General features: G+C 39.2%; 1 protein-coding gene across 1 annotated transcript; it reads left to right on the top strand.

Moving 5' to 3' along the window:
- Nucleotides 1-27,549, top strand: LOC115210965 (FAST kinase domain-containing protein 3, mitochondrial). The gene is made up of 7 exons (XM_029779788.2): nt 1-152; nt 1,851-3,241; nt 8,047-8,172; nt 11,913-12,023; nt 13,557-13,629; nt 15,533-15,647; nt 27,303-27,549. The coding sequence occupies exons 2-7, from the start codon at nt 1,864-1,866 to the stop codon at nt 27,435-27,437; spliced, it is 1,938 nt and encodes a 645-aa protein (XP_029635648.1). The 5' UTR covers nt 1-152; nt 1,851-1,863; the 3' UTR covers nt 27,438-27,549.
- The last annotated feature ends 15 nt before the right edge of the window (nt 27,550-27,564 follow it).

The raw sequence follows: 27,564 nt of genomic DNA, 5'->3' as shown, positions 1-27,564 counted from the left end.
AGAGCCTTTTCAGAATTAAGGAAGTTGAAGACTAAAGGGCAGATAACTCAAAGTTCCCGCACATGCTGATTTTCATTACGGGAAAATATTGCTTCATCGCTCGTCGTAGTTTTGGTGTGTTATGGCTGGAACTTGAACTAAACACTCAAAGAGTAAGTAAATATCATAAAAATACGATTCTATTTATTTATTATTATATGTATTATGCTTCTTCTTTTTTTCTTTCTGAACAGTATCCCTTCATCTGAAAGTAGTTACGTAAGCGCCATGCAAGTGATACGATGTGATGTGAGGAGCACCTAATTGAAAACTAAAACATTTACAGTGTAGAATAATTATATTAGTAATTCAAAATAGCATCCTTATAGTCAATTTTGTAATATTTTGTTATTTTATTATCTGTTATAAAGTATCAAGACGTTTCATCGTACATCAATGAACACCAGGTCGTTGAAACTAGGAATTTCCTCTTTTTATGATGCAACTGTAAGCTTTTTATGAGTAAGATTAAAATCTAGAAGAATAATTCTTCACAGGCTTTGAATCTTGCGATTTAAAATTAACTTAAACAAAAGTTGATTACTTTTTGTGTTGGTCTATCCGTCACTTTTCTTGCCAGTTCATCATAGACCTTTGTCATAAAAGTCGAGATACGTCGTAATTCTACGCAGTATTTTGAAGTGCGTGATGGATCGCTGCCCTTAAGATTAGGGGCTCCTCACATCACAACATTATACCTCATAACTACGATCAATTTATTATATTTTTGTTTAAAATGGAGATAATGCTGAACCTATGAGGCTGCTCATGTATTTTTCAATGAAGTTAGTATGATTAAATTATAAAATTGTTGCTGGTTAAGGACTGAAATGGTAGCGCCCTACTATGTAGTTTCATTCATGTAGCTTAACCTTAGAATCCCTTCGGAGTCAACTTCACCTGAATCACTTTTAGATCGAAACAACTAATGCCATTCATGTAAGAGAGTCAGTTACATAAACCTATTAAGATTACGTAAGAATTGCTAAGTCGGGACCTGAGAGGAATGGTCTTCAAACTGAGAGAGAATTAGAGAGAATGCGATGTGCTTCATGAAAAAATTAAAAAAATTAGAAATCATTGTAAAATAGAGGTGTGAAGCCCTTCGGTAGAAGATCAAATTGTTTCTAATGATAAGTTTATGGTGAAACTAATGGCATTAAGTTTTCCACCAGGGACTAAGTTTGCTCGTCCACAAAATTATAAGTTATTTGTTGAGCTAAATGTAAAAATATTATTTCAGGCCGAAATCTAGGTTTTATAAATGGTCACTAACTACTCTGAACTTATCTTGGGCGTTGTTTGAAATATAATCTCGCACTTTTCTTCAGCTATCTTATAAAGTGGCTTTTCCGGGAAAGATCGCTGTGTGTGTGTGTGTATAAACGCAAGCATAGCTGTCTTATTTAAGACGTTCTCATCGCAACCACGTGGTTTCGAGTTCAGTCCTGCTGCGCGACACCTTGGACAAGTGTCTTTTACACAGTGCCTTGTTAGTGAATTTGAGAGACGAAATCTTCATCATTTAACGTCCATTTTCCATGCTGGCATGGGTTGGACTATTCGGCTGGAGCTGGCATGGCTATAAGCCGCACCTAGGTTCCATGGTCTGTTTGGCATGGTTTCCACAGCTCGATGCCCTTCCTTACGTCAACCACTTTACAAGGTGTACTGGTGCTTTTTTAAAATTTCATGCCACTGGCACTAATGAGATTGCTAAGTAACTTACTAGACTAATATTCCTTTTCAGCTTTGATCCATTTTTCTGTATTTTATTATTTAATATCTTATTTTTCTGTTTCAAATTTTAGGCACTCACCAGAAATGGCACAGAGAGCCTTACAACTGTCTTATAGACATTTTTGGCAACTATTACGTCCTGTGATTGCTCACAAATGCCCTTTCAAATGCAACAGATTTTATTCCAACAGAATATTTCAAAATCGTATTCTCAGTTTATCATCAATCCTCTTACAAGATGGGCTTGATGTCACAGAATTACCAATATTCATTCGTAAACTGGACCTCAGTAAATTTCCACATGAAAATGAGAAGAGTGTTACTCAGGTAAAACCAATGACAGCTGAAGAAGAATTCTTCCAAGAAAAATTAGAACAATGCAATAATCTGAAAGAAGTTTTCAAACTGTTGGAAGTTCCTTCGGATGTGATCACGGGTTATACTGCAGCATTTGCTTTGCAGAAAATCTGCCATTTTCAGAGGAATGATACTGTTGGTGAAGCTGTTGATTCCTTCATACAAACAGCAGTAATGAATGAACTATATGAAATGGTGAAAAAAGAAGTAACCACTTTAAGTAACGACACATTATTTTGCCTCATGCGTTGCATCCTTACATCAGATTACAATATAATGGGATCGACACAGTTCTTGTTTGAAGAGATAGAAAAACGTATTAGTAACAGTAAATTTAGCATTGCAGAACTGTGTGAACTGAGTTGCATTGCTTCTTTTCATTCTCAACAGACTCTTATTGAGACCTGTTGGATTCATATTGGAAACCGCTATGATGAGATCGATGCAAGTAACATCCATTTAGTTTTTCGATGCATTCCTACTTCAAAAAGACCCTTAATGAAACTAATTCGGAAGCAATTCTTTTTGTGTTGGTGGAAACTGAAAGGGTCAGATGTTGCTAGTATTGTCTTAGACATGCTTCGTTTGAAGATGAATGATATCAAAGTCCTGCAATGTATTGGAAAATGGACCCGTATGAATATACATGATTTGAATGATGCTCATTTAACTCAAATTATTGCTGGATTTTTACATTTTCATTATACTGAATCAAGTATTATAAAATCTCTTGAGCGATATATTCCTGCTAAAATTGCTAAAATTGATTATAACCTGTTGGCTTTAGCAATGGAATATTGTCGAGCTCAACGTTATTTGTCTCCGTTACTATTTGATATTGTAGCAGAAGACTTTATTAAAAATGGTCAAAATTATTCGTGCCTACAGCTTTATTCTATTCTTCGACCCTATGGACAATTGAATTATTTGCCAACTGAAAGTACCAAGTTTTTCTTGAAAACAGAAGAAGTTCTTCAATCTAAAATATCAGACTTTACACTTCCAAATATTGTGGAGCTTTTATGTTCTTTTGCATTCTTACAACGATATCCTCTCAACTTCTCACATTTCATACTTACACCATCATTTTTGTCCAAGATCAAAAGTAAGTAATTTCAATTTTACCTTTTATCAATACTTGTTTCAGTCATTGAAATGCAGCCATGCTGGGTCACTGCTTTGAAAGGTTTAGTTGAAGAGTGGACTCGAGACAAAACACAACAAAGAATAGTTCTGATGTTAAGCTATCTTTTCTTATATCATCAATATAATTTGAATCTTAGTTATTATTGGTACTTAATTTACTAATGTCTTGGAAATTAGGCAAATGACTGACTCTAGTAACTGATCGGAAATCCATAACTTCATCATCATCATCATTTAGCGTCCGCTTTCCATGCTAGCATGGGTTGGACGGTTCAACTGGGGTCTGGGAAGCCAGAAGGCTGCACCAGGCCCAGTCTGATCTGGCAGTGTTTCTACGGCTGGATGCCCTTCCTAACGCCAACCACTCCGTGAGTGTAGTGGGTGCTTTTTACGTGCCACCCGCACAGGTGCCAGACGAGGCTGGCAAATGGCCACGATCGGATGGTGCTTTTTACGTGCCACCCGCACATGGGCCAGGCGAGGCTGGCAATGGCCACGATCGGATGGTGCTTTTTACGTGCCACCAGCACATGGGCCAGGCAAGGCTGGCAACGGCCACGATCGGATGGTGCTTTTTACGTGCCACAACTTATATGTTTGATATTAAACACAAGAGTAAGGTTTAAATACGTTGAGGATGTACATTTGTAACTAGGACCACCTTTTAGTCCAATATGCTCAAATTAATTTTCAAAGTGGTCAAAAAGATACTATAGTAAGTAAGGATTCAGCTCCACTAAGAGATAATTTCTGATAAAACTAAGATTATGTACGATGCAAATGTTCTGACTGAAAGTATTTGTATTTCTGAAAACTGTCTACTCTGATTCCTTACGAAGAACTTACACTACAGCCTTAGCAAAATAATGAACACACTACTGACTTTGTGTTGCCTAATTCTACTCATATTGAAAGATCTATTGAAAGATATAGCTACACTTGGATGTTTTTTATGATATGATTTTCTATTTTTTTCTATTAATGTAGTTACACTTCAAAAATGATGAAATTTTGTGATGTTGTTTCTGATAATATTGTACATATGTAGTTTTATATTTCAATGGGGGAAAATATGATAATTTAATGTACATGATGTATTATTAATATAATGACAATAGAAATGGTTGTTGAATTACCATGAGGAGCTGCAGTTAGTACTTCATACTGCTGCTAAAAATACTCTTCTAAACTATTGTCTCAACATGCTGTCAGTAAATGTCAGGGGAACTTTTAGTCAGAACCAAATCTAAATTAACTTTCATTTTAGGTTATTCATACTTCATATATATATATATATAAAAAGAAAGTTTTTTTTAAAGTTGTTAACTCTCTTACTCTCTTTTACTCTTTTACTTGTTTCAGTCAGTTGACTGCGGCCATGCTAGAGCACTGCCTTTAGTCGAGCAACTCGACCCCGGGACTTATTCTTTGTAAGCCCAGTACTTATTCTATCGTCCTCTTTTGCCGAACCGCTAAGTGACGGGGACATAAACACACCAGCATCGGTTGTCAAGCAATGCTAGGGGGACAAACACAGACACACAAACACACACAGGCATATATATATATACACATATATACGACAGGCTTCTTTCAGTTTCCGTCTACCAAATCCACTCACAATGCTTTGGTCCACCCGAGGCTATAGTAGAAGACACTTGCCCAAGGTGCCACGCAGTGGGACTGAACCCGGAACCATGTGGTTGGTAAGCAAGCTACTTACCACACAGCCACTCCTACACCTATATGTAAAAAGTTTTTTTTTTTTATTTACATAATAATGCCATCCTTTGGAAAGAAATCTGCATAGTGTGTATTTTGTGTGTATGTGCTTTCATTGTTCAACATTTCAAAAACCCATGTTCTGGGCTAATGTATATGTATGTGTTTGAAGAAATACATATGTATATTTTCTCTCTCACGCACACATATATGTATTCAAACACTCACACACCTTTTTATCTTGTTTCAGTCATTAGACTGTGGCCATGCTGGGACACCACCTTGAAGAATTTTACTTCAACAAATCATCCCAGTACTTTTCTATTTTTTTAAAGCCTGGAGCTTATTCTATCAGTCTCTTTTGCCGAGTCCCTAAGTTATGGGTCTGTAAACACACCAACATTGATTGCCATATGGTTGTGAGAGACAAACACAAACACTCATATATATGTATATACGATGGGCTTCTTTCGGTTTCTGTCTACCAAATCAATGGATTTGGTAGACAGAAACCGAAAGAAGCCCAAGGTGCTACACAGTGGGATTTTTTATTTGTACTTGTGCGAACATGGTTACGTAGGTATGGTTATGGGGTTAAAAAGTTTACTTCCCAGCTACACGTTTCAGGTTCAGTCCCAGCAAATGGCACTTGGAGCAAGTGCCTTCTACTATAATAGCTTCTGGCTAACCAAAACCTGTCAGTGGATTTTGTAAGAGATTGAAAAAAAGATGGTCATATATATGTATGTGTGAATATATGAATCAAATGAAATAAATGAAAAACAGGACACAAAGGATGTTGCGGTACATATGTTTCGGGCTTTATAGAACAACTTATTCTTGTAAGAATATATATATATATATATATTATATAATAGATACATAGTGAAATATATATTATATAATATACAAACACTAATGTTATGCAACTCATCCTTTACTTCTTACACGATATAATATTATATAATATATATCACATTACATAATGTATTATATAATATATGCATATACCATTATAATACTAATTATAATACACCCATGCATAGACATATATATTCACACATACAATAAATTCAGGGTAAATACTTGATAAATGTAAGCACCTGTATATGCCAGCTAGTAGCATAGGTGAGAGGATATATGTATCAAATGAAATAAATGAAAAACAGGACACAGGATGTTGCGGTACATATGTTTCGGGCTTTATAGAACAACTTATTCTTGTAAGAATATATATATCCTCTCACCTATGCTACTAGCTGGCATATACAGGTGCTTACATTTATCAAGTATTCACCCTGAATTTATTGTATGTGTGAATATATATGTCTATGCATGGGTGTATTATAATTAGTATTATAATGGTACGTGCATATATTATATAATACATTATGTAATATGATATATATTATATAATATATACTGTGTAAGAAGTAAAGGATGAGTTGCATAACATTAGTGTTTGTATATTATATAATATATATATCATATATTTATAGCATACCTGTTATCTTTCGCTTACTTCAGTCATTGGACTACAGCCATGCAGGGGCAATGTCTTGAAGTGTTTAGTTGAACAAATTGACCCCAATACTTAATGTTTAAGCCTAATACTTATGTTATTGTTCTCTTTAGCTGGACTGCTAAGTTATGGTGATATAAACGAACCGAGTCTGTTTTTCCAGCAGAGATGTGGGACAAACATACATAAATATATTATATATATATATACTCTTTACTCTTTTACTTGTTTCAGTCATTTGCCTGCAGCCATGCTGGAGCACCGCCTTTAGTCGAGCAAATCGACCCCGGGACTTATTCTTTGTAAGCCCAGTACTTATTCTATCGGTCTCTTTTGCCGAACCGCTAAGTGACGGGGACGTAAACACACCAGCATCGGTTATCAAGCAATGCTAGGGGGACAAACACAGACACACACACACACATACATATATACGACAGGCTTCTTTCAGTTTCCGTCTACCAAATCCACTCACAAGACATTGGTCGGCCCGGGGCTATAGCAGAAGACACTTACCCAAGATGCCACGCAGTGGGACTGAACCCGGAACCATGTGGTTGGTTAGCAAGCTACTTACCACACAGTCACTCCTGCGCCTATATAACATTTTGGGAGGGGGTAGGGTGAAGTTGGAAAGAGATTAAAAATGGATCACCCTAACAGCCCATAATACAAAAGCAATGTGTAGAAATAGCAACTAAATCTCATACCATGTCATTTAAAAAGGGAAGATTGCATAGGATGATACATAAAAATACCGCATAGATATAGTTAAGTTAGTTAAGTTAATTTTTTGGCTCAAAAAGCAAAAAGCAAGGCCATGTAGGGGGACATGGAGTTATGTACAGGGAGGGTGTTCATGCAAAGAGTTCAGGCCATTTCTGGTCAAGAGAGACTTTGAACCGGAATGGAGTGGATCAGGGCTCAGCAGGGGCTAATGAACAACAGTAACCTTCCATGATACATGTCTGGAGACAATCCTCTTTACTCTTTTACTTGTTTCAGTCATTTGACTGCGGCCATGCTGGAGCACCGCCTTTAATCGAGCAACTTGACCCCGGGACTTATTCTTTGTAAGCCCAGTACTTATTCTATCGGTCTCTTTTGCTGAACCGCTAAGTAACGGGGACGTAAACACACCAGCATTGGTTGTCAAGCAATGCTAGGGGGACAAACACAGACACACAAATACACACACGCATACATATATACATATATACGATGGGCTTCTTTCAGTTTCCGTCTAGCAAATCCACTCACAAGGCTTTGGTTGGCCTGGGGCTACAGTAGAAGACACTTGCCCAAGGTGCCACGCAGTGGGACTGAACCCGGAACCATGTGGTCGGTAAACAAGCTACTTACCACACAGCCACTCCTACGCCTCCAATCCTATTTTCCTTTTTTTTTTTTTTTTTTTCCCTGTCATTTGTTTTTTTCTCCTCTTTTTCATTTGTTATTGTCTCTCCATCTTTCAGTTGTTTGTCTTGCAAAGTTTCAATTATTTAATTCTCCCATTTCAGGTATCACCAGTGAAAGAGTACAGACAATGGTTGGAGAATGGCTCGAGATGCTCCAGTCTGCTTTTCTCTTGGAAACGAAATGCCACAACATACCTCACAGATTTAAGTTACCACACCAAACAAAAAGTAATTTTATAACTTTCAGTTAAATTACGTTGTTTCAGTATTTGTTTTGAATTAAAATTTGAAGTTAGATCATGTAAAATTGGAATCACTCCGTCGATTACGACGACGAGGGTTCCGGTTGATGCGAATCAACGGAACAGCCTGCTCGTGAAATTAACGTGTAAGTGGCTGAGCACTCCACAGACACGTGTACCCTTAACGTAGTTCTCGGGGATATTCAACGTGACACAGAGAGTGACGAGGCCGGCCCTTTGAAATACAGGTACAACAGAAACAGGAAGTAAGAGTGAGAGAAAGTTGTGGTGAAAGAGTACAGCAGGGATCACCACCACCCCCTGCCGGAGCCTCGTGGAGCTTTAGGTGTTTTCACTCAATAAACACTCACAACGCCCGGTCTGGGAATCGAAACCGCGATCCTATGACCGCGAGTCCGCTGCCCTAACCACTGAGCCATTGCACCTCCACTTATGTAAAATATTTAGATATACAAGTGTGGCTGTGTGGTTAAGAAGCTTACTTCCTAACTATGTAGGTTTGAGTTCAGTCCCACTGTGCAGCAGCTTGGGCAAGTGTGTTTTACTGCTGCTTTGCATTGACCAAAACCTTGTGAGTGGATTTGGTAGATAGAAATTGGAAGAAGCCTATCATATTTATAAGAGTCAGTGCTGAAAATTTCTTGGCTTTATGTAAAAGAAAATACAGGAGGTTATGTTAATTATGATTTTATCCAACATATTCCTCTCTCTTATTTCAGTGGCTCCGCAGTTTTGTTAAGCCCTGTGGAATGAACCCAGACGGTTCGGCCACCAACCAGGCCTCTGTAGCAACAATCACTTCCAAACTGGAGAGAAATTTCTTCCCCTTGAGATGTTTCTTCAGTTGTGGAAAGAGATGATAGTCAAAGGGGGGCTGAGTTAGAGTAAAGTAGGTGGTCTACCAGTTTGAAACCAAATTCGTGTATTTTCAGTAGAGTTTCATGCGCTGTGTGTGTGCTGGTACATTGTCCTGCAAAGACAGGACACCACAGCTCAGTTTTCTATGGCATTTCTGCTTCAAAGCTTCATGCATTTCAACCAACCTGGAGACAGATGAAGGCTGGTGACTGGAAAGGCATTTCGGTGTAGAAAATCATCATCGTTTAACGTCCGCTTTCCATGCTAGTATGGGTTGGACGGTTCAACTGGGGTCTGGGAAGCCTGAAGGCTGCACCAGGCCAGTCAGATCTGGCAGTGTTTCTACAGCTGGATGCCCTTCCTAATGCCAGCCACTCCGTGAGTGTAGTGGGTGCTTTTTATGTGCCACCGACACAGGTGCCAGACGAGGCTGACGAACGGCCACGCTCGGATGGTGTTTTTTATGTGCCACCGACACAGGTGCCAGACGAGGCTGGCGAACGGCCACGCTCGGATGGGGTTTTTTATGTGCCACCGACACAGGTGCCAGACGAGGCTGGCGAACGGCCACGCTCGGATGGGGTTTTTTATGTGCCACCGACACAGGTGCCAGACGAGGCTGGCGAACGGCCACGCTCGGATGGTGTTTTTTACGTGCCACCGGCACGGAGGCCAGGCAACGCTGGCACGGCCACGACCGGATGGTGTTTGTTACGTGCCCACAGCACGGAGGCCAGTCAATGCGGTACTGGCTACGGCCACGTTCGGATGGTTTTCTTATGTGCCACCGGCACTGGTACCACAAAAATACAAATCCCTCAGTAAAAATTTGTCTGACCCATGCATGCATGGAGAAGTAGACATTAAGTGATGATGATGTTGATGATATATATTGTAATCTTTATATATAAAAGTGAGGTTGTGTGCTGTCTGTCTCCTACGATTTAGATTCCTAACTACTCCCACATTTTGCGGTGCAGGTTAACCAAAACTGGGTATCTTATAGTTGTGATTCATATCGAGCCCTTCTGGGTATTAGTGCGCGTCTACGTCAGTCTACGATTTTAAAAATAATTTACCATCATTTTTTTCCATTTTAAAGCATTTTTTCGCTATTATATAAGAGAAGTAACTCTCTAAAAATGTCTACGATGAGTCAACGATTTTTTAAAAAATTTACCATCATTTTTTTTCCATTTTTAATGCATTTTTTTTGCTATTTTTTGGCTATAACTCTCTAAAAATGCTTATATAGTTATTTCCCTTACAAACCCGAGCAACGCCGGGTGATACTGCTAGTAGTTTATGTAATTATGTTATGCTTTATGGTTTGTATTGTTTTGTATTATGAGATGAAAACTGTTCTTATAGACTTATGATTCGTTGTGTTTATACTCTTGGCAAAGTATGTAGCATGCAAGACAAGCCCTGAATCTTAAAAGCTGCATAAATTACGCAAGGGATATTCCTACTGATGTTGGGGCGTGTCATTACGCTGTATTAATTTGCTTCACATCAATGCTTTGAAGCTACTTTCTCTCAAATTTTCTTAGTTTCTTTTTTCACATTCCATTTTTTTGCACCAACTTTCTTCATGTTTTTTATTTTCATACTGACCAGCGCCCTTGTTTGCAAAAATTATATATAATTTATATATATAGGCGGAGGAGTGGCTGTGTGGTAAGTAGCTTGCTAACCAACCACATGGTTCTGGGTCCAGTCCCACTGCATGGAATCTTGGGCAAGTGTCTTCTACTATAGCCTCAGGCCGACCAAAGCCTTGTGAGTAGATTTGGTAGATGGAAACTGAAAGAAGCCCGTCATATATATGTATATACATATATGTGTGTGTCTGTGTTTGTCCCCCTAGCATTGCTTGACAACCGATGCTGGTGTGTTTATGTCCTCCATAACTTAGCGGTTCGGCAAAACAGACCGATAGAATAAGTACTGGGCTTACAAAGAATAAGTCCTGGGGTCAAGTTGCTCGACTAAAGGCGGTGCTCCAGCATGGCCACAGTCAAATGACTGAAACAAGTAAAAGAGTAAGAGAGTAATGCATAAATGAAGCTTGAAAGATTGCTTTAAGATACATGGTATATTTTATAAATATGCTTGTTCAAGTGTCATAATAGCATGAAACTATTATATATATATATGATGCTATGTATTTAGACCAATCATTGTATCAACCAGATTATCAGGTGTTATACACCACTGATCACAATGCGCTTTCTCACATTGTCACAGCTTTCAAATGATGCCTATATTCCCCCTGAATAGAATGGAATGCCAGTTTATTTGCAAGGCTATACATTTACTGTTGAGTGGACTGGAGCAATATGAAACGAAGTGTTTTGCTCAAGAACACAATACAACGCCAGTGTGGGAATTGAAACCACAATCTTACTGATTGCAACATCCAAAACTACGAGGCCATGTGCTTTCACACACACATATACATTAGAAAGAAAAAAATAATCTGATAGATAGACTGAAATAGATTGTATTTGAGTAGTAATGCTGTGAGATTGCTTAAAATCACAGATTTTTGTCAGTGAACAGGTCGCGGTCCTAAAGCGACGAAAATATTTTGACAAATTAAACTTAAATGTTGAAGTGAATCGAACGGCTTTTGTGTGTTTCTTAAATGGCTTACAAACACCTTCCACACTGCAATTGTTTTCGTTCCAGCACACGATCTCAGATCAGGTCACTTGCTATGCGAGTACATCTCCGTAAAACTTTATTCTATAAAAGAAAAAGAAATCAATAAAATTTTCATATTTCCTTTAGGGACAGAAAAATAATAATAAATGTATGAATTATTTCTTCTTTTTCATTCAGGTATATCAACCACAGTTCTCCATCGAAAAGTTTTGAAAAATCTCAATCATCTCATTGGTCTGGATAAAATAGAGATTAAAAAATTAGCTGTGAAATCAATTTACACCATTGGTTTGTATCTCTTTATGTATCAAATTTTAGCCTAATGAAAGTATAGTGTCGAAGTGTTAGGGCCAACTGATTTTTTGATTTCTTCAAAATCATAAAATATAATCTTGCATTGCAATTTGAAATATACTTAACTTCATCATCATCATCATCATTTAGCATCCGCTTTCCATGCTAGCATGGGTTGGATGGTTCAACTGGGGTCTGTGAAGCCATAAGGCTGCATCAGGCCCAGTCTGATCTGGCAGTGTTTCTACGACTGGATGCCCTTCCTAACGCCAACCACTCCACGAGTGTAGTGGGTGCTTTTTACGTGCCACCCGCACTGGTGCCAGACGGAGCTGGCAAACGGCCACGGACGGATGGTGCTTTTTACGTGCCACCATCATCACATGTTTTCCATGCTGGCATGACAGAAGAGTTTAACAGCATCCAACAAGCCAGAGGTCTGCATCAATCTTTAATGTCTGCTTTGATATGGTTTCTGTGGTTGGATACCTTTCCTAATGCCAGCCACTTTCTAGATTGTACTTAGTATTTTTTCATAACACCAGCATGAATGAAGTTGTCAAATAACTTGCAAGGTAAAGAGAAAAGAAACCACCTCAACTGCTGGGTGGGTTGGAGTAGAGGTAGAGGTGGCTTTATGCCAGGTGTTGAGATGCTAAAGTATGATAGAGGAACAAGTACAGTTGTTTTGCTGTGCCGGTGGCACGTAAAAAGCACCATCCGATCGTCGCCGTTTGCCAGCCCCGTCTGGCACGTAAAAAGCACCTACTACACTCATGGAGTGGTTGGTGTTAGGAAGAGCATCCAGCCATAGAAACCTTGCCAGATCAGACTGGAGCCTGGTGTGGCCTCCTGGCTTGCCGGTCCTCAGTCAAACTGTCCAACCCATGCCAGCATGGAAAACGGACGTTAAACGATGATGATGATGATGAACATCAATCACTTTCAACTGCATTACTTGTTGCATCCTGTTGGAAACTTTTAAAATGTTTTCACAAAAAAAGTATTTATTTTCGTCTCTAAATATATACAATAAAGGAGTGGCTGTGTGGTAAATAGCTTGCTAACCAACCACATGGTTCCGGGTTCAGTCCCACTGCGTGACACTTTGGGCAAGCATCTTCTACTATAGCCTCGGGCCGACCAAGGCCTTGTGAGTGGATTTGGTAGACGGAAACTGAAAGAAGCCTGTCGTGTATATGTATATATATATATATATATAATATATATATATATATATATATATATTATATATATATATATATATATGTTTGTGTGTCTGTGTTTGTCCCCCCCAAAATCGCTTGACAACCGATGCTGGTGTGTTTACGTCCCTGTCACTTAGCGGTTCGGCAAAAGAGACCGATAGAATAAGTACTGGGCTTACAAAGAATAATACCTGGGGTCGATTTGGTCGACTAAAGGCGGTGCTCCAGCATGGCCGCAGTCAAATGACTGAAACAAGTAAAAGAGTAAAGAGTAATATTTAATTTTCTTAGAATAATAATACTTTTTCTTGTATTTCAGATTTTGAAATCACACTTGATTCAGAACAACTTCCACTCCCAGTTGGTGCTGCACCTCAGAACATTCATTCAAGGTAACAATTTTGTTTAATTACTTTAGCAATGTTCTAAATTATATGCCATGTTGTTGAACGAGTGTTAAGCATATCTTTTATCTTTCACTCATTGAAACAAATAAATGAATAACAGAAAATCCTATTTATAAATGAAATATATATAAGGCGCAGGAGTGGCTGTGTGGTAAGTAGCTTGCTTACCAACCACATGGTTCCGGGTTCAGTCCCACTGCATGGCACCATGGGCAGGTGTCTTCTACTATAGCCTCGGGCCGACCAAGGCCTTGTGAGTGGATTTGGTAGACGGAAACTGGAAGAAGCCTGTCGTGTATATGTATATATATATATATATATATGTGTGTGTGTGTTTGTGTGTCTGTGTTTGTCCCCCCAAAATCGCTTGACAACCGATGCTGATGTGTTCATGTCCCCGTAACTTAGCGGTTCAGCAAAAGAGGCCAATAGAATAAGTCCTGGGGTCGATTTGCTCGACTAAAGGCGGTGCTCCAGCATGGCCACAGTCAAATGACTGAAACAAGTAAAAGAGTAAAAGAGAGTAAGAGTATATAATTTGAAAAGCTTTTGCTTTACGTTAGACAGAGAACATGTAGCCAGGTGCTGAGATCTCTCTCAGCCCTGGGGGTGACAGGAATTTATCTCCCTGCTGGAGATATAAACACGAGTGCATTTTAAACCAGAAGCCAATATAAGAGTATCTCTCATGCTATCTACCGCAGTATAGTTTGTTCTAACAGAACATTCACATTTAAATGGGGATAAATATTACCAAGCACCATCCGTTCGTGTCCGTTGCCAGCCACACCTGGCCCCCGTGCCGGTGGCACGTAAAAGCACCATCCGTTCGTGGCCGTTTGCCAGCTCCGTCTGGCACCTGTGCAGGTGGCACGTAAAAAGCACCCACTACACTCACGGAGTGGTTGGCATTAGGAAGGGCATCCAGCCGTAGAAACACTGCCAGATCTGACTGGGCCTGATGCAGCCTTCCAGCTTCACAGACCCCAGTTGAACCGTCCAACCCATGCTAGCATGGAAAGCGGATGCTAAATGATGATGATGATGAGTATTGATACTGCCTCTGTCGCTTATATATATTTTTTAACCAGCTCACAACATCAGTGCATGTTCTAGCACTGTTTTTCTATATATCGCTGGTGGAAAAATGAGTTTCTGTTACCTCTTGCAGTTGAGCATCCATCATTGACAAGACCAAGGGAGGTTGTAATCACATGATCTCAGCACTGAAGGTGGCAGGGATTATCTCCCCTCTAGTGATATAAACATCATTGCATTTTGCACCAATAGCCAATGTGAAAGTTTCTTTTGTGGTATCTAATGCATTTATAGTGTGTTCTAACAGAACAGCCATGTTTAAGTGGGGATAAATATTACCTCTCAATATCAGTTTCCAAAACTAATGAAAAAATTGTTTCTAAAAACTTCTTTAGCATTTAAGCTGGCCATGTCTGGCCCAAAATATTTTACATGTTTTATGTTCAAACCTGCCAGATTTAACTTCTCACACCTACCCTACATAATCAAACAGATTTTTGAAATCTCAAAACTGCAAAGTAATGCATGATTAACTGAAAACAATGTGAGTAAATTGGCATTACATTTCATGGAGCATTCTGAATGCTGAACAATTAAGGCCAGTTACTAATTACTCCTCATCCTTTCCAAGCAATAATGGTAGAATTTTAGCACATTTAGATCATTCACACATTAGAACTCATATAATTTGAAAATTTTGATGTAAAATATTATAAATGAATTACAACTTGAAGTAAGAAATGAGACAAAACAAAATATGAAGTATAAAAAAGTAAACATATGTGAAAATAAAAGTGAAAGCATAAGGACAAATAATCAAAGTTATCTGTACGAAAATTTACATTTTCAGACTTGCTATCATTCTTCATCAACCAGAACATTATTGTGTCAATACAAACATACTATTGGGTGAACAAACAATGAAAGTACGGCATCTTAAATTACTTGGTTACAAAGTTATCAAGGTAAGAAACAAGTGTTTATGTATGTATGTATATATATATATCACCGTGACCGACCAGACCATCAGATGTTACTACACATCGCTGGTCACAATGCGCTTCGCATTGTTTTAGACTTCAAATTACGCCACCCCGCTGGCTAAGTGAGCAGGCCAACAGAAGAATGAGTGAGAGAAAGTTGTGGCGAAAGAGTACAGCAGGGATCACCAGCATCCCCTGCCGGAGCCTCGTGGATCTTTAGGTGTTTTCGCTCAATAAGCACTCACAACGCCTGGTCTGGGAATCGAAACCGCGATCCTACAAGCGCAAGTCCGCTGCCCTAAACACTGGGCCATTGTGCCTCCACTATATATATATACATGGAGGCGCAGTGGTTAAGGCAGCGGACTCGCGGTTGTAAGATCACGGTTTCAATTCCCATACCTGGCGTTGTGAATGTTTATTGAGCAAAAACACCTAAAGCTTCACAAGGCTCCAGCAGGGGTGGGGTGGCGATCCCTGCTGTACTCTTTTGCCACAACTTTCTCTCACTCATTCTTCTGTTGGCCTGCTCGCTTAGCCAGCGGGGTGGCGTCATTTGAAGGCTAAAACAATGTGAAGCGCATTGTGACCAGCGATGTGTAGCAACATCTGATAGCCTGGTCAGTCACGGTGATCACAGTGATATATATATATATATATATATATATATATCTTAAATATTCATTTTTAGATTATCTTCTTGTGATATTTTTTTTTGTACATTTTCTTACTATAAAAATTTGCATCATAATAAAGACTTATTTCACATACTCTGTGTGCTAAAAGCATGTAGATAAGGCAAGAACACTTCTTCTTTAACAGACATTTAAAAAGGATTATTTTACAAGGAAAAAAATTATTTGATTGAGTTTTTCATTGTTTTTTGCCACCTCATCAATGACATGCTCTTATCTGACCTATATTTGTTATAACGTATCAAATTATTGTATTTGACGGCATATTAGACACACCCTCATTTCAGCAGGAAAAAAAGTTTTAAGTGTATTTAAGCATATATTTAAGCAGTCTAGCAGCACATTAATAGTCCACCAGGACGCCTTGACCATATATTTTGTAACCACAGTTTCATTCCATTTTCGTCCATCCAACCTTTTTCGTGAACATGAACTAGTACACCTCTTGGAATTTTATCCTTAGGCTGAGTTTTTCTCTTAAATATCAAAAGAGGTGGCAGTTTTATGCCATCAGCACAACAGGCCAGAGCTACTGTATAGTGGGTCTTTTCGTGGCCAGTGGTTTTTATCGAAACCGTTTTAGACCCTTAGACACTCACAGTCGTATTGGATGGTACATCAAATGTGAGTGGAACTTCGTCCATATTCCCTATTTGGCCCAGTTCAAAACAAATTTTCTTTCTTGCATTTATAACAAATCTATGAAAATCTAATATTTTTTCTTCATAATCAGCAGGCATTTTTTGTGCAATGGATGTTTTTGTACACATTGATAAATCCTTCCGTTTCATAAACCTGTAACACCAACCTTCTGTTCCTGCAAAGTTCTGTATCCCTCGTTGTTCTGCTACCCTCATGGCCTCATGAATTATCATTTTGGTAGATACACTTCTCCCTGAGTTTCTCTCATCAAGCACCCACGTTTTTATATCATCCTCAAGTTCTGGCCAATGTGGGGCTGGGCAACAAAGGTTATGTTTGCCTTTCTGTGCTCTCATCAGCTGCTCTTCTTGCTGTCGCCAGACACGTATCATTTTTTCTGTAGGTGGTGGCCCAAAAACCCTTGCTGCTGCTCTATTTCCATGCTCCTTGGCATAATCTACCACTCGTAGTTTGTGGGAGATTTTGTAGCTTGATCTTTTTGCTGCCATAGCCGTGAGTGTGCTTGTACTGTTGTAGTGTGTTTTGTTATGATCATAAACTTTATTGTACCATAAACTTTGTTGTATCCAACCTACCTCCGTATATACACGAACTCGTAATGATCATGTGCATTCCGTAGTTTTACTCCTCACCATCAGATGGCATCAAGTTAGGGTTCCGATCAGCTGATATTAGTAAACGTGTGTCATGGATCGCAGCCTAACAATTTATGGTAGATTGCTTTGATTTTTACGATAATTCGTATTTTAAAGTAATAATACTGGTAATAATAATAATAATAATAATAATAATAATACTAGCAATAAAATAATGATGCATGAGTACAGAAAATATCATTAAGGCGTTAGCGTAGGTAGAAATACTTATCGTAAGCTAGGTTAGTGAGCGTCTGGGAGAAGATTAGCCTACGGGAGGGTCTTGACTTCGCATATTAGACGCAGGGCGATTTTTTGAGCCAAATTTTTTGGAAAAAAGTGCATCCTATATGCCATCAAATACGGTAGTTTATATTCATTGTGATGATTTGGATCCTCAATGATAGTGATGCCCAACATTTGTAGTGACCTCAATTGTTCTTCTTGTGTGCCCTTCATATTTAAGGAAGATCTCTCTCTCTTTAATCTTTTACTCTATTACTTGTTTCAGTCATTTGACTGCGGCCATGCTGGAGCACCGCCTTTAGTCGAGCAAATCGACCCCGGGACTTATTCTTTGTGAGCCCAGTACTTATTCTATCGGTCTCTTTTGCCGAACCGCTAAGTGACGGGGATGTAAACACACCAGCATTGGCTGTCAAGCAATGCTAGGGGGAAAACACACACACATATATATATACATATATACGACAGGCTTCTTTCAGTTTCTGTCTACCAAATCCACTCACAAGGCATTGGTCGGCCCGGGGCTATAGCAGAAGATACTTGCCCAAGATGCCACGCAGTGGGACTGAACCCGGAACCATGTGGTTGGTAAGCAAGCTACTTACCACACAGCCACTCTTGCGCCTATAGCCACTTCTGATAATATTTATTTGATACGTTCAGTTAATTTTGTCTTTGTACTCTTGAAAGAGATAAAATTGGCATAACTCTATTAAAGAACGTTTTCATGGTCTCTGTTGGTAGAATCAGTGCAGATTTGGTAAGAGGTGTTTAGGCTGTATGTGGATAATGCGTGCACATGACAGATTAGGGAAACATGAAGGGTGGTATCTTTAGCATAGGAATGGGCATTGTTCAAGATGATGGCAAGCAGATTGTTGATATACAGGAGGATGAGTGCTGGATAAAAAAAAAATCAAAGTATTAGGTATACTAGAATTCATAGAATTAAGGCTAGAGAGAGCTTCATCAGTAAATGGTACAATAAGGCGGCGAGCTGGCAGAACGTTAGCATGCCGGGCGAAATGCTTAGCAGTATTTCGTCTGCCGCTACGTTCTGAGTTCAAATTCCGCTGAGGTCGACTTTGCCTTTCATCCTATCGGGGTCAATTAAATAAGTACCGGTTACGCACTGGGGTCGATATAATTGACTAAATCCCTTTGTCTGTCCTTGTTTGTCCTCTCTGTGTTTAGCCCCTTGTGGGTAATAAAGAAATAGGTACAATGGTACTATTTAACAGGCAGTCATCAATTCATAAGGAAACTGTTTTGTCAGAAGATTTGCATACCAGACACAGTCCAAAGTCTTGCTGATGTTCAGGGTAACAACACTGTTGTCACTAAATTTCTTGAAAGCAAAGAGTCTAACTATAAGTGACACAAAAACATAGATCTCCAGTAGATTTGGCTTTATGAAGGCCATTTCGGTAGCTCCTAAGAAGGGAGATGAATTCAAGGTCAGGAAGATGGTTGCTTATGTGAGAAGTGAGTGTGAATGCTTGATAGTTGGTAGAATTAGAGGGGTTGCTATTCTTGGGAATGGAACACACTGGAGCATGTTTCCAAAGAAGGAGATAGAAGTGTCTGGCCAGGACAGAGGTTAGCTCATGGGTGCGTTGTTTGAGGATATTGCTTGTGGCATTAAAACCTACAAGGAGAGTGGCCTTAATTGATTTGAAGCCATTAGGAATGCTTTTACCCTTGGTTTATATGTATGCATGGTAGTTAGCTTGGCGGCGATATGGCAGAATCGTTAGCACGCCGGGTGAAATGCTCAGCAGTATTTCGTCTGCAGTTGCGTTCTGAGTTCAAATTCCGCCGAGGTCGACTTTGCCTTTCATCCTTTCGGGGTCGATTAAATAAGTACCAGTTACGCACTGGGGTCGATGTAATTGACTTAATCCGTTTGTCTCCTCTATGTCTAGCCCCTTGTGGGCAGTAAAGAAATAAGAATGGAATGGGTAGATTTGGAGGAAATTTATTTAGCACCTGTAGTGTGGATTTAAATGTGAAGTTTGGTTGCAAGTGTGGGATTTTTCATGTGGGATTACTACTTACAGAACCATCTTGTTTTAGAAGTGGACAAATTAAAGATTCTGCAAGGTTAGTAGAAATCTTTTGGTAAGGGACTAAAAGGACTGACTAAAGTATGTGAGGCAGGAGAGCTTGTTTAGTAACCTGCTTATCTGTTTCTGATGGGTCAAAGATGAAGTACCTGTGCTGCCAGCGATAGCTAGCATGAAATCAGCAGAACTCCGACCAGTTGGCTGACATGAAGCGCTGTTTGCTCCATTCCTCTGCTCCCTAGAAATAGCAGCCAAATTTTCTTCAAATTACATTCTACTATCATGAAATGGGAAAAACACATTGGACAATACAGTCGTAGATAAGTAATACTCAAGAGAAAGAGGTGGGATAGTCCTGGCTGGAATACTTTTAAACATAGGTTGGCTGGAGTCAGACTGGCTTTGGGCTAAACAGCAACAACTATATGCTGTAAGATGGAACAACTTTTCTTGTGTTAAACTTTAAAATTAACACATGTGTTGTTGTAGCACTGCATAACCTAATATGTTGTGGGGCGTTGGTTATGTTATAAATTGAATATTATTGTCTGAGGATTTGAACTTGCTTTGATATTAAAATTGACCAAGATTTCTTTCCTTTCTTCTTTCATTGATTTTGTAATATTGTCATAGATTTTTCTTAATTCATATCATCATCATCATCATCGTTTAACGTCCGTTCTCCATGCTAGCATGGGTTGGACGGTTCGACCGGGGATCTGGGAAGCCAGAAGGCTGCACCAGGCTCCAGTCTGATCTGGCAATGTTTCTACAGCTGGATGCCCTTCCTAACGCCAACCACTCCGTGAGTGTAGTGGGTGCTTTTTACGTGCCACCCGCACAGATGCCAGGCGAGGCTGGCAACGGCCACGGTCGGATTGGTGCATTTTACGTGCCACCGGCACGGAAGCCAGTCGAGGCTGCGCTGGCATCGGCCACGATTCGGATAGTGCTTTTTACATACCACCAGTCCAGGGGTCCTGGCATCTGCCGGGTGCCAGTCATAGGATTGGTTCAATTTCGATTTCGATTTCATATACTTGTATCAATTATTGAAACTTTTTAGAAACATGACTTATTTAATACTTTTGATAACAACTTATCCAAGATCACCTCTAGTTCTATGGCACAAGCTTCCTGTTTTAATGAGATCTAAATTAAAATCTTCCACCAGAATTCTATATTAATTTGTTCCAAACCCCAGCTTAATAATGACAAAACTATTTTACTAAATATTTTCATTATTTTGAAAATTAATTGAAACGAAGGCAGTGTGTTTCAACAGAAATATGGGAACAAAAGAGTTGATGTTGAGCAGCCTTCTCATTAATTGTTCTGATATCTTTGTGCTGGTGGCACATAAAAAGCACCATCCGAACGTGGCCGATGCCAGCGCCGCCTCGACTGGCTCCAGTGCCGGTGGCACATAAAAAGCACCATCCGAACGTGGCTGATGCCAGCACCGCCTTGGTTGGCTTCCGTGTCGGTGGCACGTTAAAAGCACCAACCGATCGTGGCCGATGCCGGACTCCCCTGGCACGTAAAAAGCACCCACTACACTCGTGGAGTGGTTGGCGTTAGGAAAGGCATCCAGCTGTAGAAGCACTGCCAGATCAGACTGGAGCCTGGGGCAGCCCCTGGCTTCCCAGACCCCGGTTGAACCGTCCAACCCGTGCTAGCGCGGAAAACGGACGTTAAACGATGATGATCTTTAGGTTTAACCCTTTAGCATTTAGGCTGGCCATATCTGGCTGAATGTAGCCTCTCACACCAATCCTACAGTATTATTCTAAATATTAACAGTTACCTCATCAAAATCTCAAGGCTACAAGATAAGCCATAATTAATTCAAAGCAATGTGGCGAAATAAGCATTACTTTTGACAGAATAGTGTGAATGCTAAAAGGTTAAATTGACTTAGGGAATCACTAACCCTATATTTCAGGTCATTAAACTAGTATCTTAACTACTAACCAGTTCATGAGGTAGTTCTCATTAGCAAAATCTTTGTTGATTGTTGCCGAGCCAAGTGATTGTAATATGTTTTTCAATTTTAGCACAAGGCCAGCAATTTCATGGGAGAGGATAAGTTGATTACATCAACCCCCAGTGCTCAGCTAGTACTTATTTTATTGACCCCGAAAGGACAAAAGGCCAAGTTGACCTCAGTATAATTTGAACTCAGACTGTAAAGACAGATGGAATATCACTAAGTATTTTGCCTGTTCTGTTGTGCTAACAATTGTGCCAGCTTGACACCCTAAGTGACTGTAATATGAGTGGGCATATCGTTCTCTAAACAGACATAACATATTTTATGAGCTGAAGCGATCTGTTCTTTCTGATATTGATAATAATGTGGTCGTACTCACTGTACCTATCCTCTCTTTCAGACACAGTTTCTTGAATATGCTGTTATGTTTCTCTTTCTAACAATAGTAAGATGAGATTTTGTTGCTAATTCTAGCAGGTTTTAATCATCCTTTATATAAAATCTGTTCTGTCTGTCTGTGTGTGTGTCTTCTAGGATCTTGAGTATCCTCCATCCAATTGCGCTCAAATTTGATATGTAGATACCGACGGTATCAGGGCGTGTATAAGTCTTGAAAAAATTACAAAAATCGATTCCAGGTGAGAATCGATAAAGGCATGGGAACGTGCATTTGTACACGCAATAAAATCGTTTTTCTTTGGAATAGAAAAAGAAAAAAGTCTATCTTTATTTCTTCTTTTGCTGGTGTCTCAAACTTAGGTTAAATCGGTGTTTCTCAAAGGGGAGGCCTATGGGACGGTTGGACAAGTTGTTTCGAGAAAATTTGGTTTAAATGTTTGACAACTCAGTACCATCCGTTGGACGGGGGGGGGGGGTTGCTCGTTGACTTATATGACCCGTTTCATTTTTATTGTTTTACAGGAAAATGACTGAAAAATTACATTAATACAAACAAAAATGTTTGTTCTAGAATCTCTCGCAGTAGTTGTACTGACAAGGAATGTTTGTAGCCACTTCAACATGGCTGTCCATTCAAACAGACTCTATTGTGATTTTTTAACCCCAAGAGGACATCTCCTTCTTGCTGGTTAATGGCGCATAGCTTGCATCTGATAAATTGCAGTAGAGTCTGCTCGAACATGTTAAAGTGGCTAGGAATTTAAGGTTACTAATACCCAAATATGAAAAGGCTCCTTGGCTCCGTCAAAATTATAAAAAGAGATCTGTTTTTCTTCAGGTGATCATGGTTTAGAAAATGGTTAAGTAAAATAAATAATTAAGTAATTGAATAAACCTGGTGAGGCTGATTGGAAACCTATAATTAGGTAGGTAGAACCAGCTTTAGCCCTGTGCTGAAATAGCAATGATTGCATTTCCTAAATATAACACTAAAGAGTGATAATTATGCCTTTGAAAATATAACCAAATAACTAAACTAATTTAACGAGCTTTAGAGACACCCTCTCATCAGATTACAGCCACTAGGCTGAACAACAACAAAGATTTTACTAGTTTATACAATAGTAATAAGAACTATATAATAAACTGGTTTAGTGGTTAGAATAGTAGTTTATTGACCCAACTGTAAGGTCAGTCAGTGAATGATATTACATTATGTTCTATGGGGATACTCTTTTACTTGTTTCAGTCAGTTGACTGTGGCCATGCTGGAGCACTGCCTTTAGTCGAGCAACTCAACCCCAGTACTTATTCTATCGGTCTCTTTTGCCAAACCGCTAAGTGACGGGGACATAAACACACCAGCATCGGTTGTCAAGCAATGCTAGGGGGACAAACACAAACATACACGCACACATATATATTTATATACATATATACGACAGGCTTCTTTCAGTTTCCGTCTACCAAATCCACTCACAAGGCATTGGTCGGCCCGGGGCTATAGCAGAAGTCACTTGCCCAAGGTGCCACGCAGTGGGACTGAACCCGGAACCATGTGGTTGGTAAGCAAGCTACTTACCACACAGCCACTCCTGCGCCTGCGGGATGTGTATCATTTTCATTGATCAACTGTTACAACAGAGAAGATAATTTGTTTTTCTGCTTGTCTAGAAACATGCCCTATTTAATGTTGATCAGCTTTCTGTGTAATAGTTCTGGTATCTAGATAGACTGATTGATTTTTTTAAAGCTATTTTGGTAACTTTAGTTTTATATTTAGGAAATGCAGTCGTGGCCACTTCAGCAGAATACAAATGGTGGATTTACCTTCCTAATTGTATGGTTCCCTCTACTTTAACTGATTATAATTTATTTATTTTGTTTTCTTTATTTATTTTACATTCCATCCATGTTAGAAAATCGTGGAAAAGGAACTTTTGACAATTTTAAAGGATTCTTTTCAAATTTTGTGTGTTTAGGCAACAGGTTTTCATTTACGTAAATGAAATAGTCAAAATCTCTTTCAGAACATATCACATTCGATTGAAGGTCATATTTCAGAAACTATGTCTGAAAGACTGGATGGTTACTGTGAGAATTATCATATTTTCAACCTTATCCAAAAGAACTTTATATATCTCGCCATTTCATAATAACAGAGAAACTGATATAAATCATCATCATCATCATTTAGCGTCCGTTTTCCATGCTAGCATGGGTTGGACGGTTCAACTGGGGTCTGTGAAGCTGGAAGGCTTCATCAGGCCCAGTCAGATCTGGCAGTGTTTCTACGGCTGGATGCCCTTCCTAACGGCAACCACTCCGTGGTTGCATATAAATATACAATAATAATAATAATAATAATAATAATAATAAGAGCACTCAGAGAGCGCAAACCTCTGCCAAGACAACACCAATGTCCTCTCAAAGATTAGCTGGAGATGATTTTTAAAATGAGAATATATGAAATAAAGTTGACTGCTCTCACAAACGGGAATACTAAAAATGAACCTGACCGCTCTCAAAAATTAAGTGAAAAAAAAAAAAAAGGAAAAAGAATCCAGAATCCTTGTCTGGTACCAGATCAGTCCCAAAATCTAATCAGTTCCTGCCAGTGATAAGGCCAAACATCCCTGAAAGTTTAATCTGAATCCATCCAGTGGTTCTTGAGAAATACAACTGAAACAGTATCTCCGCCTTCATTAAGGCGGTGGTAATAATCCTTTCTCCTTAGGGCACAGGGCCTGAAATTTTAGGGGGGTGGGGAAAGTTGATCACATTGACTCCAGTACTTGACTGGTACTTAATTTATTGACCCCTCCAAAAGGATGAAAATCAAAGTTGACCTTAGTGGCATTTGAACTCAGAATGTAAAGATGGGTGAAATGCTGCTAAGCATTTTGTCCAGCATGCTAATGATTCTGCCAGCTTGTACTGATGATAATAATCCTTTCTACTATACACCACACAAGGCCTGAAACTTTTGTGGAGAGGGCTATTATACTTGATTACTCTTTACTCTTTACTCTTTTACTTGTTTCAGTCATTTGACTGCGGCCATGCTGGAGCACCGCCTTTAGTCGAGCAAATCGACCCCGGGACTTATTCTTTGTAAGCCCAGTACTTATTCTATCGGTCTCTTTTGTTGAACCGCTAAGTGACGGGGACGTAAACACACCAGCATCGGTTGTCAAGCAATGCTAGGGGGACAAACACACACACATACACATATATATGACAGGCTTCTTTCAGTTTTCGTCTACCAAATCATCTCACAAGGCATTGGTTGGCCCGGGGCTATAGCAGAAGACACTTGCCCAAGATGCCACGCAGCGGGACTGAACCCGGAACCATGTGGTTGGTTAGCAAGCTACTTACCACACTGTTCCAAACTGGTATTTATTTTATCAACTCTGAAAGGACGAAAGGCAAAGTTGACCTTGGAACATGAAGCTGGAAGAGATACTGCTAAGCGCTTATTTTGGAAATGCTAATGTGTCTGCCAGCTCACCACCTTAACCCTTTAGCATTCAGATTACTCTGGCAAAGCGGCGAGCTGGTAGAATCGTTAGCATGCCGGGTGAAATGCTTAGCGTTATTTCGTCTGCCGCTACATTCTGAGCTCAAATTTCGCCGAGGTCGACTTTGCCTTTCATCCTTTCGGGGTCGATTAAATAAGTACCAGTTACGCACTGGGGTCGATATAATCAACTTAATCTATTTGTCTGTCCTTGTTTGTCCACTCTGTGTTTAGCCCCTTGTGGGTAGTAAAGAAATAGGTATTTCATCTGTCTTTACGTTCTGAGTTCAAATTTCGCCGAGGTCGACTTTGCCTTTCATCCTTTCGGGGTCGATTAAATAAGTACCAGTTACGCACTGGGATTGATATAATCGACTTAATCCGTTTGTCTGTCCTTGTTTGTCCTCTCTGTGTTTAACCCCTTGTGGGTAGTAAAGAAATAGATTACTCTGTCAAATGTAATGCTTATTTATTCACATTCATCATCATTGTTTAACGTCCGCTTTCCATGTTAGCATGGGTTGGATGATTTGACTGAGGACTGGTGAACCAGATGGCTGCACCAGGCTCCAATCTTGGTATGGCAGAGTTTCTTATTTTTAACTAGCAGTATCACCCGGCGTTGCTCGGGTTTGTAAGGGAAATAATTATATAAGCATTTTTAGAGAGTTACTTCCCTTATATAATATCAAAAAAATGCATTAAAAATGGGAAAAAATGATGGTAAATTTATTTTAAAATCGTAGACTCATCATAGACGCGCGCTAATACCCAGAAGGGCTCGATATGAATCACGACTATAAGATACCTGCTTTTGGTTACTGCACCACAAAATGTGGGAGTAGTTAGGAATCTAAATCGTAGGAGACAGACACACAACTTGACTTTTATATATAAAGATTTATCATTTATCATCTTATAGCTTTGAGATTCTGATGTGATTGTTTATTATTTTTTTAATGACATTGTAGGATAAGTGTGAAAGGCCGGATCTGGCCATTTTGAACACAAAACCGAGAATATTTCAGCTGGAGATAGCTGGTTTAAATACTAAACAGCTAATAGTAAAAGTAATAAATGATTTTAAATTTTGGCACAGAGCCAGCAGCTTTTTTTGTGAGGTGAGTAGGGGTAAGTCACTTACTTGACTGGTGCTTATTTTATTGACCCTGAAATGATGGAAGGCAAAGTCAACCTTGACAGAATTTGAACTGAGAATGCAAAAATGGACAAAATGCTGCTCATCACCTTAATATATTTATATTTATTTCTTTATGATATTATCTCTAATTCTGAGTTACATAGGCAGAGAAATTGTGGTCTTCGTGCTTTTTCTAAAAACCTTGATTGTGAATTAACTGAAAACAGAAACTGAAATTTGCAGTTTTATTGATTTTCATTTCTTTTTCTACTCTAGGTCCATTATGCCATGCTACAATACTCCAAATCTCGACAGCTGAAATATTTGCACACTTTACTGCAACCCTACATCAACAGAGATGTATTCAACCATCTTGAAACACAGCCATCTCAGGAAAATACCCCCTCTTGATCAAAAGCATCTGTGAATTATTTCATTTTTCTTTCTGTTGTAGATTAAAATAATTGCAGTGTTAAAAACAATATTTTAACTGTTGCCAGTAAATTATTATATTCTTGTCAAATCATTGTCTTTTTTA

Source organism: Octopus sinensis, linkage group LG4, assembly GCF_006345805.1.
Source record: "Octopus sinensis linkage group LG4, ASM634580v1, whole genome shotgun sequence".
Classification (NCBI taxonomy): domain Eukaryota; kingdom Metazoa; phylum Mollusca; class Cephalopoda; order Octopoda; family Octopodidae; genus Octopus; species Octopus sinensis.
Note: the sequence above shows the minus strand (reverse complement) of the source record. Positions and strands in the feature narration are given on the sequence as shown.

Excerpts from the sequence above, each read along its gene's own strand:
- LOC115210965 (XM_029779788.2), top strand. The coding sequence starts at position 1,864 with ATGGCACAGAGAGCCTTACAACTGTCTTATAGACATTTTTGGCAACTA. Across the intron at positions 13,630-15,532 it reads CCTCAGAACATTCATTCAAG|ACTTGCTATCATTCTTCATC; the intron begins GTAACAATTTTG and ends TTACATTTTCAG. Across the intron at positions 15,648-27,302 it reads TTGGTTACAAAGTTATCAAG|GTCCATTATGCCATGCTACA; the intron begins GTAAGAAACAAG and ends TTTCTACTCTAG.